The sequence below is a fragment of the Arachis ipaensis genome, chromosome B5 (genome assembly GCF_059453495.1).
Source record: "Arachis ipaensis isolate K30076 ecotype BB chromosome B5, ASM5945349v1, whole genome shotgun sequence".
NCBI classification, from domain to species: Eukaryota; Viridiplantae; Streptophyta; class Magnoliopsida; order Fabales; family Fabaceae; genus Arachis; species Arachis ipaensis.
In genome coordinates, this window is record NC_142440.1 from 137,296,930 (window position 1) to 137,312,858 (window position 15,929).

A 15,929-nucleotide genomic window follows, 5' to 3' on the forward strand; every position below is an offset into this window, starting at 1 on the left:
TCACAAAAAGAATTAATGAATATGGCTTCACAATGCAATAGTTTTGTAAATTTTGAAATAGAAATTAAATTATATTTGAAGTGAGGTATGAAAAGAACATTGGTAAGGATCAAATTTGCTGGCAACTGTACAATTCCACAAATGTTTGTAGTAGTTTTTGACCCATAAGGTAGATTTACTAAGACTGGTTTAATATGCATGAAAGTTTTAAAAAAAAATCATGGATGAAGCAAGCATGATCAGTGACACCACTGTCAAGAATCCAAGAGTTTGCAGAAAAATATGATGCACTAAGAATGTGTCTACCTTTTGGTTGAGTTAAGGTGGCAGAAGAAGTGACGTGGTTGACATTCCTTGAAGCTGTGATGGATGATTGCTGCAATAAAGACATTAAGGTATCCCTTTGGTCTTGAGTTAGAGCAAGCTGAACTTCATTATTCCTTTCCTCATGACCAGAATCAGCCATATTAACATCTGAATCTTCAATTTCACCTTCAGTGTTAATATGATTAACTGTTTTCTGTTTCCAGTGTGTTGGAAACCCATTTTTTTTGTAGCAATTGTCAATTAAATGTCCAATTTGATTACAATAGATACATTGCTTAGATGTATAAACTTTTCTAAAGGTTTTCTGTGAGTGACTGCCTTTGCCTGTTGTAGAATTGGACTTCCTCTCCTTTTTTCTTTGGAGAAAGTAGACTAAGTTCCTCCTGAGGATTGCTGCAAATTAAAAGAATTTGTTACAATTTTGTTGTCCAACATATCAGTAGATAGCTGTCATTCTTGCTGTGTTAGCATAGCTAAAACCGTATCTGTATTTGGAAGAGGTCTCAACAACATGATCTGAGACCTCACACCAGCATACTGCTCGTTTAATTCTCTTAGAAATTTCACAACAAATTCCTCTGAAGCATATTCTCTAACAACTTTCAATCCACAAGTACAATTATCTGAATAAGATATACAGCTAGGAATGGCTTTAAGACTTTCAAATTCTTTCCGAATTGACTTTAATTGTGCAAAATAGGAAGTAATAGAGAGATCACCTTGTTTAGCAGCATAGAACTCTTCTTTCAAAGCAGCACTCTGAAAACATCACCATGAGAGTATCGATTCTTCAAGTCCTTCCATAAATCCGCAGTTGAACTGATCCACATGACACTCTTTGCAACTTCTAGACTAAGACAGATTGATCCAGGAAATGAGAAAATTATTATATCGATCCTACGCTTCATACTTTGGTTCATGCTCTGCTGGTTTGATTTTGATCCATCAAGGAGCTTTACTTTGTTCTTAGATCTGAGAGCTCTCCACATATCATGAGACCACTGATAATAATTTTGAGGTGTGAGTTGGAGAGGAATGAGTGCTGTTCCTGGACTTTCTACTGGATTCAAAAAATAAGGGCTCAAAGGATCTGATATAAGCATCGATGAATGTGACTTGTTGAATTACGCTTGAAACTGAGAGAATTGCTTCATGAATGTCATAAACCTTTCAAAATCTGCAGCGGCTTCAGATCCGTCATTTGGATTTGAGCTTTTGTCGTCATTGTTTCCCATGGATTCAGCAAGCTCTGATGCCATGTAAAATGGTACCAGAATATGATGCTAAAGAAAAAATAAATTGCAATGAGTAACAGCAAATTAAGAGAAGATAGTTGAGAATTGAGAAGAAAAGGAAAATGAGAGAGCGTGATGAATATTCAATGATTGAACTGAATGAACATTCATGAAAATATAAGGAATGTTGTTCACTATATATAGTTACAAAAGGAAGAAAATAAAAAAAATTAAATAATTGAATTCCTCTAACAGAATTCCTCTACTCTTCCTCTAACAGAATTTCACTACACTACTAATGCTAACCAACTTGTCTAGCTGTACAATTCTAACAGAATTCATCTGCATTTTATTTTAATTTATCAACATCAATATTTATTTCACATTAGAAAAGACGCAGCGTCATTCTTCTCCTCTCCTGATCTCCTTCTATGTTGTGATTTGCCTCCTCTATATCGCACCGCCCCGCCGTTCTTGACAGGATTCTCTCACGCTGCCATGCTTACGCACATCGACGTCTAATCTCTTTTCACAGATCAGAGTCGTGATTTGTGCATTTCCTGACGGTCATCACATGGCGTTGCGGAACCGAACCACCCTCACCATATCGTCTCACTTTGACATGGTGCTGCCGCGGGAGTTTGATTGTTACAACGACGACACAAAACACAACAGCACGTGCCACCCCTTCCATCGCGCAAGAACGCCGTAGTCTCCCCCTCCATCTTGTCGCGCAAGATCTTGATTTTGGGGATTTTTTTCGTTTATAAAATAAAAAAAGAGTAAAGTATCATTTTTGTCCCCAACGTTTGGAGTAAGTCCTATTTGTGTCCTTAACGTTTAAATCGTCCTATTTGTATCCTTAACATTTATAAAAGTGATTCAATGTTATCCTACTATCAATTATACTAACGAATCATATTATATTTTTCAATTATTCTCACTTAGATGTATTCATTCTCAATTAGGTTTCACTTGGATGTGTTCGATTTTAATATTATACCCACTATTTGTGTTTAGATTCAATTATGTCCTTAGAAAAGTGAATTATGTAAATGTTGTAGGAATTGGTTTCAACATTTGATGAGCTATTTTTCGAAGTAGATCATCGATTCTATCCCAGACATTTGTATTCTAACTTCAAGAAGAGATCTTTAAAACTCAAACTAAAGCGCTCATGATGTGTAATTGACGGCAGGATAATATTGAATCACTTTTACAAACGTTAGGGATAAAAATAGGACAATTTAAACGTTAGGGACACAAATAGGATTTACCCCAAACGTTGTGGACAAAAACGATACTTTACTCTAAAAAAATAATTATTTCCCCCAAAACGATTTTCCAACTTTATTTTCAAAAATACGATTTTTTTTTTGGGATTTATAGCAAGTTCGCCGTCCCCCCCCCACCCCGGCGAACTCTATGCTGAGTTCGGAGATAAAAGCAAGCCTATGGGAGATCAAGCAGTCACAACTTCTCTAATTACTTTCTTCTTCCTCTTAACGTTATCGGTACAATGTTTGAAAATTTATTGTTATCCATTCATTACGATGGTAAAATAGTGTATGATGAAAAAGGTTCAATTATCTTTAGATCGGGCCAGTCGATAATTACGTATATGACAGCGGAAGTCAACAGTTTAACAACTTTGAAGAGTTTGATATTGCATGCCCTCGGACAGCAGGAATCTAAAAGGGTGAAAAAAATTTACTACAAATTTCTGACCAATTTAGATGGCAATTTGTTTTATAAAAGGTATGTAATAGTTGTGTTGTCTTTATCTCTGTTACTAGTATATTTATCAGACCGTCGTTGTGAGCGATATTTCTATTGTTTTGAATTAGGTACCGGTTGTACGATGACGAGGACGTACAGCTTATAAGGTCGTGGCACAACCAATAGACCAATATTCATCTGTTGGAGTTATATGTGTTTCTTGTTGAAATTGGTGGCCGAGGATCATCTACAGATACTGTCGATGATAGTCCAACGGGTGGCGTTGTTAGACGAATTATCAAAAGGACAATGGTAGATCTGAATATGCCACCTGAGGGTAGTCAGGAGAGGTCTAATGTTGAAGTTCGTAACGTTGACTTAATGGATGACAGTCTTGAAAGTCATGACAGTTCTACTATCAAAGATCCGATGATGGAGCAGTATGAAGTCAACCATGATGATGCAGAGGATGCTGGCGAAGAACCACCCGAAATCCCTAATGATGGTGACGAGGAAGAGGAGATGAACTACTACGGTGACACATAGATTGCTCTGACACAACTTGTCATTTCTCAACCATATGACCAGCCGGATCATTTCACTAGGTTGAATCTCGATGCAATGACTTCGGATTGATCGTTTACCCAAGGAGGTCCTGAAGAAGAACCAAGCAACGAGTTTGAGGTTGGACAATAATTTGAGAGCAAGGAAGAAGTCATGTTGGCAGTTAAGCAGTACAGCATTAGGAGGGTTGTGGAGTACAAAATAGTAGAGAGTGACCATTGGAGGTACAATGCAAGATGTGTCTAGTTCGGACCCGGTTGTAATTGAATCATACTTATATCATATCATCAAAAGCAAGAAAGGTGGGAGGTTAGGAGATACAGTGGTCCTCATACTTGCATGCAAACTTCGATGGGGCAAGATCATCGTAGGTTGGATTCAAAAGTCATTGCACAACACATTTTCATGATAGTCAAGGCCGATCCGACAATCAGCATCAGGGTTCTACAAGGAGGTGTGAAGAATCATTTTGGTTACAAGGCGTCGTATAGAAAGGTTTGGCTTGCAAAACAGAAAGTCATCGCTAGAATATATGGCGATTAGGAAGAGTCATACAAAGAGCTTCCTCGTTGGTTATTCGCCATACAGATGTACTTGCCAGGTAAGATTTATTTCCGGTTTATTTATTCGTGATTAAATAATTTAGCTTTGTACAAAAAGTCGAGTAATGTATGTCACACTTAGGTACTTGGGTGCAGCTAGTGACACAGCCGTGGCCTGCCTCGACCGACATTGTGATGTTTCATCGGGTCTTTTGGACGTTTTCACTGTGTGCCGAGCTCTGATGGGCTGAAAAGTATCTGAAACTGCGTGCCGATGTCAAACCCAACGCTCGCGTCTGGCCGCATCCCCTGGTGACAGGTCCCGACCTCCGAATGATGTGACCCAGGCGGCCTCAAAGACAAGTAGTCACCTAGCACGGGACCTGACAATGATCCAATCGTCTGGCCTGCATTGTCGGAACGGTGAGTTGGCGGGATGACAGGGTCTCTTTGGAGGGGTACCTCCTCGGGATCCTGCCTCTCATGGCCTCCGCCGCATCTGCCTCTCCCCTACCTCGCTCCCGTCCCCTATCTCTCCCTCCTCCGGCAGCTGGCCTGAGCTCCGGCAGGTGACCATCCTCTGGCTGATGCAGGTCTGGAGCAAGTGGATGATGCATGGGCAGGTCCTCAGGCACCACCCCATCAGGCACTAAGTGCTGGTCACCCAATCCGAATAACTCTGTGTGCGCCCACTACAGGTACCATGTCATATACAGGACGGACGGACGCAGGTCTATATGATGATATATCGGCAAACGATGGTCGGCCCGAACATCCCACATCTCATGCTAGCCACCAAGCAGATGCGGGAACCACTCGCCGCGACCGAATCTCTCATCTAGCCTGTGCATCTCGTCAATGTTCAGTGGCCTAGTGGGAAGCTGCAGGCCACCGAACTGACGTACCACTCGGTCCACCTGATGCCACTCGACGATAGCGAAGCACAACAGTGGATAAACAACTGCCGCCGAGGCATCCGCCTCTGCTATCGCCGGTGCAACAAGCCCAAATAGCTGCGAGTCAGCATATGGCGTCCACTCAATCTGGTCACAGAACACAAATGCACGACAAAATTCAGATAATCATACGCAATAGGTACAACAGATAAGTAAACATTAATTTCTACAAATTAAACATTAATAACTTACATTCAGCATCCCAACCCCGTTCAGCGTACGCCTGTACTGCCTCAACCTGCGCTCGTCTGTGGCATTGTCCGGCCGGTACTGAACCCACCTACACAACCAACAACCACAATAACAAATCCTATATTATTAATAAACAACTTAATAATGAGTTGAATAACTTTGGTTAGTGATTTTAATACCTCTCAACCAGTGGAAAGCGACGAGCATCAAACCCATCAGGCCGTACTAACGAAATACGGTGGTAGGCCCAAGAAAGCATCAAGCTGACGCATCCTCCTAAGTTGCGCTGACCATGCTCTGTGGTCCGGCACATCTGGCGATACAGCCATGCCAGCACAGCCGATCCCCACGACAACCGGCCACATGCATCAAGGTTCTCCAGCTGGGGAAGCCACCTGATATGCACCCGAGAGTCAGATGCATCGGGGAAGAGGATACCGCTTATCAACTGCATGATGTATCCTCTCGTATACCTCATCAGCTGCTCCTCTGTGGCATCCTGCTCTAACTCTCCACAAACTGTGTTGTGGAATTAAGTGAACTTGACAGTCCACTTTGTCTGTGACTGTCTGTCCTCTGGACTAGGAACAACACCCAGTATCTGCTCACATAACTCCTCAATGGTCCGTCCCTAGTGGTACTACTCCTACCCACCGATGCATCCACTCACAAGATCACCATCAATCCTGAGTCCCAACTAATATGCTACGTCCTGCAGGGTGATGGTCATCTCCCCGCACAGTAAATGAAACGTATGGGACTCAAGCCTCCACCTCTTTATCAACGCCGAGGCGAGCGACCAATCATGCTCAAACTCCACCATGTATGCGACGTACTCAAACCCGGCTCGTCTCAGATATGGTCTAATATGCTCCGGCTGTTGTGTCATCAAGTTCCGTCTGGTGCGCAAGATCCGAGGCACCTACCAAACGGAAAAAAGATTTTAATAAAGAACGGTACCTTGAATAAATACAATAGCAAATTCACTTTTTCTTTAATATAATAAAATATTTTAAAAAGGGTTAAAAAATCATACCACTTGATCAAGCCTCCAAGCGACGTGCAGCCTGATCCAATCTATACATCTCATACTCATAACCCAACAATTGCTGCTCCATCGAAATACACTCTACTAAAATAAAATCACATACTAGATTATTATAAAATAAACTAAATGAAAAATTGCTTATAAACCAACTATATAATTTTAAGCTTACCCTACTTAATTGACGTCGTCATGTAAGTAACTAATTTATAACTAACTCAACCTTAAATTTTATTGCTCACGTCATTACCTTCCAACTAACAACACAATGTTATACCTCTAACTAAATTATCTAATAACATACTTTCCTATATTCTTTAATATGATGATAGATCGCCACTATACTAAAAAAGGGTGACATAAAATAATATACCTAGCATAACAATACTAAAAAGTACGTCTACCTAACTAACATGTAAATAATAAATCTGTTATTCTAATTAACAAACAATCTATACCTAACAACTTTATGTAACATGTAAACAATAAACCAAGTTAACATAAAAACACAGACTATTGTTTACTAACCTGGAATTGAGACAGTCGTCCACACTAAACTTCACGGATGTTGAAAAGGCTGAGAAAAAAGTAAGAGAGAAAATATGGAGGAAAGAATGGACGAAGAAAGCGACAAACCAGAATGGTCCCCATATATATACTCTGCCGAACTCAGCATAGAGTTCGTCGAGGGGGGCGAACTCTATATAAATTATAGAGTTCGTCGGGAGACGGCAAACTTGCTGTAAATCCCAAAAAAAAAATATCGTATTTCTAAAAATAAAGTTGGAAAATCGTTTTGGGAGAAATAATTTTTTTTTATTTTATAAAAGAAAAAAATACTTGATTTTGGATGTTTTTTTTTTCTCTTAAATTTTGAATTTTTTTTTCTTCTGTTTTAGATTTTTTTTTTAATTTTAAATGATTTTTTTCAATATTTTTTAGAAATTTTCTGTTTAGTTTTCGAATTTATTCTACTAACATTAATTTCCGTTTTGAAGAGTGATCCCATTTCTTTGTCAATAAACTGAACAAAAACTCAGTATTAGTTTTGATTTTATTCCTAGTGCACAAAGATTTCATAATTCATATATATCACCGAACGAGACTTGTATGGAGTTTTTTATTATTATTATTATTATTATTATTATTATTATTATTATTATTATTATTATTATTATTATTATTATTATTATTATTATTATTATTATTATTATTATTATTATTATTATTATTATTATTATTATTATTATTATTATTATTATACTGAGAAGTTGTTTAATAATTTCTAACATGTATAAATTAAAAATCATGCATTTATATGATCAATCAATTTTTATTATTATTATTATTATTATTATTATTATTATTATTATTATTATTATTATTATTATTATTATTATTATACTGAGAAGTTGTTTAATAATTTCTAACATGTATAAATTAAAAATCATGCATTTATATGATCAATCAATTTTTGCTCACCCAAACATCATGAACCTCCAGCAATACTGCTTTAAGATTTAATTCTCAAGCATGTATTATGCATGAATGTATATGTGTTATCTAATTCATAATTAATCTGTAATAAGACAAGGTAATGCATGATCAAACCTAAAAAAATAAAAAAGAAATAAAGAAATAAAAAATAAGTAATGAATGAATATACAACTATATATAAAGGTAGCATTATACGTGTATATTTAGATCACACTGGTTGACTTATAAATAAAGTGCATGCGCTTGTCTAACCTAATCTTTAGCGTTTGGTGAAGAGATAGAGATAAAAAAACTGAAACTGAAAGATAGATACTAAGAGATAAAGATTGAAATAAATCTCATTATTTTGTTTGGTGCAAAGTGAGAGACAAAAATTGAAACAAGAATGAAACTCTAATTTAATTTGTACAAAGAGTAAAATTGGAATTAATTAATTAAAATGAGAATATTTTAGGTATAAAATATTATTAAAGTTTTAGTCTCTATTTCTAAAAATTTTAGTCCCCTATGTCCCTACTTTTTGGAGGTACTGAAATATTAAAATTTTAGGGATAGAGACAGAAATTTTAGTACCAGTCTCTTAACTAACAAACATGATATTGAGTCTCTGTTTCTCGGTCTCTGTCTCAATATATACCTCAAAACAAACGCTACCTTATTTATCATTAAAAATAGAAACGCTAGCGCTTACTACTAATAATACTGTAATATTATTTATCCCAAAAAGTTTAAATTAATAAAAAATAATATAAATAATTATATTTTTAATATTTTTTAAGTAATATTTTTTTTAATTTTCTTGATTTTTATATAAATATTTTTTTTTTATTTATCTTATGTTATTTTTTTATTTTTAGAGTTTATAAAAATCAAACTTTAAATTTTTTAGACAAAATTCTAACATCATATCATAAAATTACTTCTTTCAAAAATTTAAACTTATAAAAAAAAATAACATAAATAATTATATCTCTTATATATAACCCAAAACTACCTTTAGCTTCTTGTTTTATGTTGTATTCTATATATATATATATATATATATATATATATATATATATATATATATATATATATATATATATATATATATATATATTGTAATAATAAAAATCGGATATCTTGTTTTCAATATATAAAAATCAATTTTATATATGCAAGCTTATTGATAACTTTCATACTTATATAATGTGAATTGTCTTTTCCAATTGCCAGTTGAGTAGTGCGACGAAATTTACGTTGTGATGATTACTTACACACAATCCTTAATCGATATATGATTGATATATTTTTTATATGATATATTAAATATAAGGTTTTGTTAATATGTGATTTTAAAATACATTTTAAAAATTGATTGATAAAAAATTATTGAAACAAATAAGCGTTTTACATTTTTAATACACTGAACATACTAAAAGTTTAAAAAATTTTAATTTATCATTATATTATTAAAATAAATTTTAATTAAATATTATAAGATATACACCTATATCTAAAAATCTAGTTTGAAAAATAATGGCAGAATATGTCACAGGATACTAATATGTGAAAAGAAAATTATATATTTATAAATTTTAGGAGCCAACTTTGTACAATCAATATTATAATTAGTACTAATATAAGAAAAAAAATAAAAATATTCAAAATTCTATTGAAAATATATCTAAAATCTAAATTTAACAAAAAAAAAAAACTTTATATGCTTTATTCATTTATTTATATACGTAAACACTACTGTATACATAGATAAACGCTTTTCTTTAAAAGTTGTCCTTTATTTGTTAATTAACAAAAAGGTAAAATTAGAAAGCAACTGCAGAATTAATGTTTAATCAGTTAACAGATAAACCGTACCCATCTAGAGCGAAAACATTTACAAAGGAATAATTGTGCAATTTCCTTTTTGTAATTTGTACTATTGCATTTTGTTTGTTCATCAATCATTAATTAACACAGTAGTAATTAGGAGTTTGGAAAGAGAGAGAGAGGGGGGGGGGGTAGACCAGATGTTTGACTCAAAATTCAAAAGACATAGTTTCTTTTTTCTTTTGTGTTGTTTTTATTAATTATTTAATTAATTAAAAAGAAAAACTATGGAAGATAGAATTAGTCTACACGTGCAGTTGTAAGGATTCTAAGCTAAATAAAGTTAGTTAGTTACGCCTGAACAACAGCTGATCAAATCAAAACCTAAAACATAACTATCCATACAACTTCCTTATATAGTCTAACAAGAATACCAAACTCTCCCCAAACCATTCTTTTTTCTAATCTACATATACTAATTAATTAAATCTTTCAATTTGTTAATTAATTAACTTAATTTGCATGTACCACAAAATAAAACATATATTACATATATAGATGCATGGTACATCTTATTATATATTTGATCTTATTAAAAAGGTTGGTTAAAATTACATAGACTTTCTCACGTTACGGCTAGCAAAGTGTTCTACGTTTTTATCTATGGTTTATGTGATGTCACACTTGTATATAAAAAAATAAGACCAAATATACATATATATATACATTCTCCATCTGGCAAAAGAATGATATGTTGTTTCAATGTAATCCGATTAGTAAATTAATATATAAAATATGGATTGGAAAGAAAATAAAAAAAAAATGAAATGAGCACGCTTGGTGGGTTATAAGTAGACGTTGTAGGTTAGAAATTAAACTTAGAAAGACGTTGAAAGCAGAACCAAACTCGCTCCACTAAGCAACCTCTTTTCTTTCCCCCTTAATGTATAGACACAACAATAATAACATATATATTAATATTATATGGTGTGTGTATATATGTGTGTGTGTTACTTATAAGAGAGTTTGTTAGCCAAAACGTTTGCATCAATCGCAGGTGCAAGGTCCTCCCACTCTCTAACGGAAAACACTTTCCCATCTTCCCATCACACACACCATATATTCTCTTTCTCTCTCTCTCTTTCTTCTTCCTCTCTTCATTTATATATATCTATCTATATATTCTTTACTATATACTTTATCTCTTAATTATATATCATATCCCCTTTCTTTCTTAACATTCTTTCATATATAGCAAATTAAGGGAAAGGAAGAAGATTTAGAGAAGGGGATTAATAGGGGAGGGGGAGATTAATGAATATATATAATTAAATCAAATCAAAACCCCACTTAGCCTATCTTTATTATTTTATATTATTGAAGAATTAGGGCTTTTTGTATTCTTTGTTTTTGTTAATTGTGGAATTAGGGTTACAAAAAAATGTGTACTAGAGGACATTGGAGACCAGCTGAAGATGAGAAGCTTAGGGAGCTGGTGGAACGTTATGGACCTCATAATTGGAATGCCATAGCTGAGAAGCTCCGTGGAAGATCAGGTTTTTTTTTTTTTTTTCAATTATTATTATATGTCAAACTAGCTAGCTAACTAGTCAATTAATCTCTATAATAATTAATAATTCATCTTCTGTTCTTTTGAAATACAACTTTTATTCATGATGATTCATTCAACTGATTAAATAACACTTTGATCATCGGTTCATATAGATATTCGTACAGTAAAATATTTCTTCAATATTTATATATCTCTCAGTTTTTTTAATCAAATCTATAAAAGATAATTAATTAGTACAATATATATTTGATTCAATCTAATTTAAAACTCTACATACATATAGCTAATATATGAGTTTCACATAATTATAGTTAAACTGTTTGATGAGGAACATCAGACTGCTAATCATGTAATAAGTTCATTATAATTTGCTATTTTGAAATATCATTGAATTAAAACTGTTGTATAAATAGATATAAATTTAAAATTACATAAAAATAATTCAATAAGAATTATCATAAATTTAATAAAAAGAATACTATGTTCATATCAAAAATCAGCTATCAAATTAATTATTTTATATTTATTTATAATATATATGTTTTTAATTTATTTTTTATATATATTTTATATTTTAATATATATTTTATATAAATAACTAATTTGATGACTGATTTTTTGTGTCTACTTAGTATAATTGAAATTTAATTATAGTTGGTTCGTGTATATATGAAGTTTAATTAATTAAGAATAATAACATAATGTTATGATTTATTTTTGAAAATTTTACAGGGAAAAGTTGTAGGTTAAGATGGTTCAATCAATTGGACCCAAGAATAAATAGAAACCCGTTCACAGAGGAAGAAGAAGAACGGCTTTTAGCATCTCATAGTATTCATGGAAATAGATGGTCAGTGATTGCAAGACACTTCCCTGGAAGAACTGATAATGCTGTCAAGAATCATTGGCATGTGATGATGGCAAGAATACGCAGAGAAAGATCTAAAGTTTATGCAAAACGACCACTTCATCATAGAACATTTTTTTCTCCAAACCTTCAACAACAACAACAACAAGAGGATCATGATGATGAGACAACAAACTTTGACACAAAAAATAATATATCATACTGTCTTGTTGACAAGTTTCATGGAAAATATAGCTACCCTGCTTGTCTCACTTATGCTACTTTCCAACTTCCTAACAAGTTTCACTTTCAAGGTCCAAGTTCTTGTGCTACATTGCTTCAAGGTACATCCAAAATTTTGATGCCTCATTGCTAACTTCTATAACTAATTATTTTATGAGAAATGATTTTTCTACCGATTTATTTACACGTCTTTTATGTATTTTAATTATATAAAATAATTTTTTAATTATTTTTAATATTAAAAAATTAAATTATTATATTAATCTCTATAATTTTATCAAATCTATAATAATTTTTTATATCTTTAAAATTTTTAATTGAATTCTTACGCCAATTTTAAATTTATAATCACATTTTCTATGTTGTAAAATTATTTAATTTAACAAAATATGCAGAGACATAATATTAGTGATGTGAAATAGATAAAAATATTTTTCTAATATTTATTATTAAAGAAATTTAATTAAAAACTTTAAAATAAAAATTTAATTATAAATTTAACAAAATTATAAAAACGAACTAACAGTTAAATTTAACTTGTTAAAAAAATTTACAAAAATAGTATAGGCAAAAAATTGCATACAAGATTCGCTTAATTTATAATATAGTCACTCCTAATCAATCTTATGTTAGTTTAACTAGTAAAACGGTTGCCACTATGAAATTTAGTTCATGTATATCTGTATAATCAACTTTTAAAATATGCAATTTGACATGCTAAAATTATTAAATACTATAAAAAGTAATAATTTTCTATTAATAACTTTTTTTTAGAATTATCTTTACATGAAGTGGTTTATTAATAAAAGTTAATTCTGGAATGAATTTAGCGGGAGTATATTTTGTATTATTTGACAACTTTAAAGAGTCAAATTTTATATTTTAAATTATAAAAATAAAATGCACATGAAAAATTGAAAGAGATGATAAATCACAAATCAAAATTGAAGTTGTGACTAATGTTGTTGTGGCACTGCAACTACATTGCAAATGTACCATTTTATATGCATACATTGGTTTTTGTAAATTTCTTTTCCCGTGTAACTCAATCACATTCCATACCCTAATTATAGAGTGAATATCTAAATTGATTTTCAAAGAATTTTGGATTGGATGCTTTGGCCTCTCAATCAAATTTTATTTTTTAGAGGTTCTCAAAAATTGTTCTCGTTGGACAGATTGATTCTTCCATTGGTTTTAATCAATTTTTAATATGTAATTGGCCAAATAACTCATTAATAAATTTTATTATAAAATAACTAAATTCTCAAAGAATATACTTTAAGATAAATTAATCCTTCTTCAAAACAATGTAAGGACCAATCTATTCGATAAAAATAATTTTCAAAGACTTTATTATAATACAAATTTGTTAAAAATCAAAGTATCTAAATCGAAATTTTTTAGATATCAATCTGGAGTTTTATTTCTAATTGTAATATAAAAGCATATATAACATTATTATTGGCTTTAATTTTCATTAAACTACTTACTAAAAAAAATTAAATTAGCTATTAGATATAGACACATAAATTAATAAAATTATATTTTTATATATCTAACACATTCTCTTCATGCAAATTCATATTTTAAACTTAAAGCATGAATTATGTTAAAATTCTACATTTATTTAGAAGAATAAAGGCAACAAAACAAAATTATAGTTTGTTTTCTATCATTAAAGCTGATCTAATATTTTAAATTACTTATCTAAAAACGTTAAACTGTTAGACATACATAAATAATTATATATCAAACATACTGCATACATAAAAAATATCAATTGTGGTCTTAGTGAGAACATCCATTTTTCATCATAACCAAATTGACAATTGTAACATCAATTTAAAATATACCTTAAATTGTACTCATGATTCCTTTAGTAGTATCTAGCTAATAACTTTTTTTTTGGTTAAATTTGATGATATTATTGCAGAAAGAAGTCAATCAATTGAGTTCTATGACTTTCTTCGAGTAAACACAGATTCCAACAAGAGTGAAGTGAGTAACAACAATGGCAAAAAGGAAGATGAAGAAGTGAATCAAGATCCTCTGGGGCATCACCACAACAAGGATGGAATTCCATTCATTGATTTTTTGTCTACTCAAAGTTCCTAACACCATTGCAACTAAGACATACATAAGAGTACCGCTTAATTACCCACAATTTGTATCAATTATAAACCCTAACTAGAACACAATCAAGACCTTTAAATCCTTTCATGCATGCATGTAACTGCTGCAATCACAGGAATTGATGTATTTAATATACTACACTAGTACACTCACATTACAACGTGTAAAAAGTATGTTGTGATCTTAAGAACTTCATTCTATATACGATATGGCAACATTATCATTCAAACTGAAGAAAATTAGAAATTCTATAGAACATTATCATTCTGAACACTGGCATGGTTTGAACATGAGCTGGCATAGCTTATTGACAGATAAGCTAATGCCAGGTCTTGTAATTATAGCATATTGCAACCTTTAATTTCCCCACTTTGGAACGATACAAAGTTGGATTTTTTAAAAGGGGTTCCAACATTTGCAGTTAATCTTAATGAACTTACCATGGGGTAGCAATTGGTTTTGATTCCTGCATGCCAGCACGTACGAGTGTTTGATTTAAAGAGATTAAGGAATTTGAATGCTTAACAGCTTCTATTCCCAGAAAGAAGTTTATATCACCTTAGTCTTTTAATAGAAAAGTTTGCTTATAACAGTTTTAATTTCAGTTTCATTATTGCCAGTAACAAGCATATCATTAACATAAATAAAAATAAAAATGATTGAATCAGCAGTATATCTTGTAAAAAGTGAAGGACCAGCAGACTTTGTAACTTTAAAACCAAAAGACTGAAGAGTAACAATAACGGTTAAATACAGGCTCTTGGGCTTGTTTAAGGCCATATATGACCTTGTTAAGTTTATAAACAAGCTTAGGATTAGAATGATTAAAACCTCGAGATTAGGACATAAACACAGTTTTATGTAAATTTTCATTAAAAATGCATTACAAAAGTCATATTATTATATCCTGCAACTTTTAGATAGAGCAAAAGTCAAAATAGTTTTAATTGTAACATGTTTGATTATAGGTGAAAAAACTTGATCAAAATAAACTTCTACAGTTTAAATAAAATTCATAGCAACTAGTCTTGCTTTATGTCTTATAATTTCACCTTTTGCTTTTTTCTTGACAATAAAAATTCGTTTACAAATTACTTTTTTCATTTTCGGTAATTCAATTAAGGTCCAGGAATTATGATATAGTAAAGCCTTATATTAACTACAATTTGAAGGAGCTTGTAGGAATTAATTAAGGGGGAGGACTATGTTAAAACTCAATAGAATCCATCCTCAATGTCATTATT

General features: G+C 31.8%; 1 protein-coding gene across 1 annotated transcript; it reads left to right on the forward strand.

The window, feature by feature from the left end:
- Positions 1-10,914: 10,914 nt before the first annotated feature.
- On the forward strand, positions 10,915-14,924 carry LOC107642059 (transcription factor MYB52). Its single transcript, XM_016345383.3, has 3 exons — positions 10,915-11,442; positions 12,192-12,650; positions 14,486-14,924. Exons 1-3 carry the CDS (start codon positions 11,328-11,330, stop codon positions 14,665-14,667), a joined length of 756 nt encoding a protein of 251 aa, XP_016200869.1. The 5' UTR covers positions 10,915-11,327; the 3' UTR covers positions 14,668-14,924.
- The last annotated feature ends 1,005 nt before the right edge of the window (positions 14,925-15,929 follow it).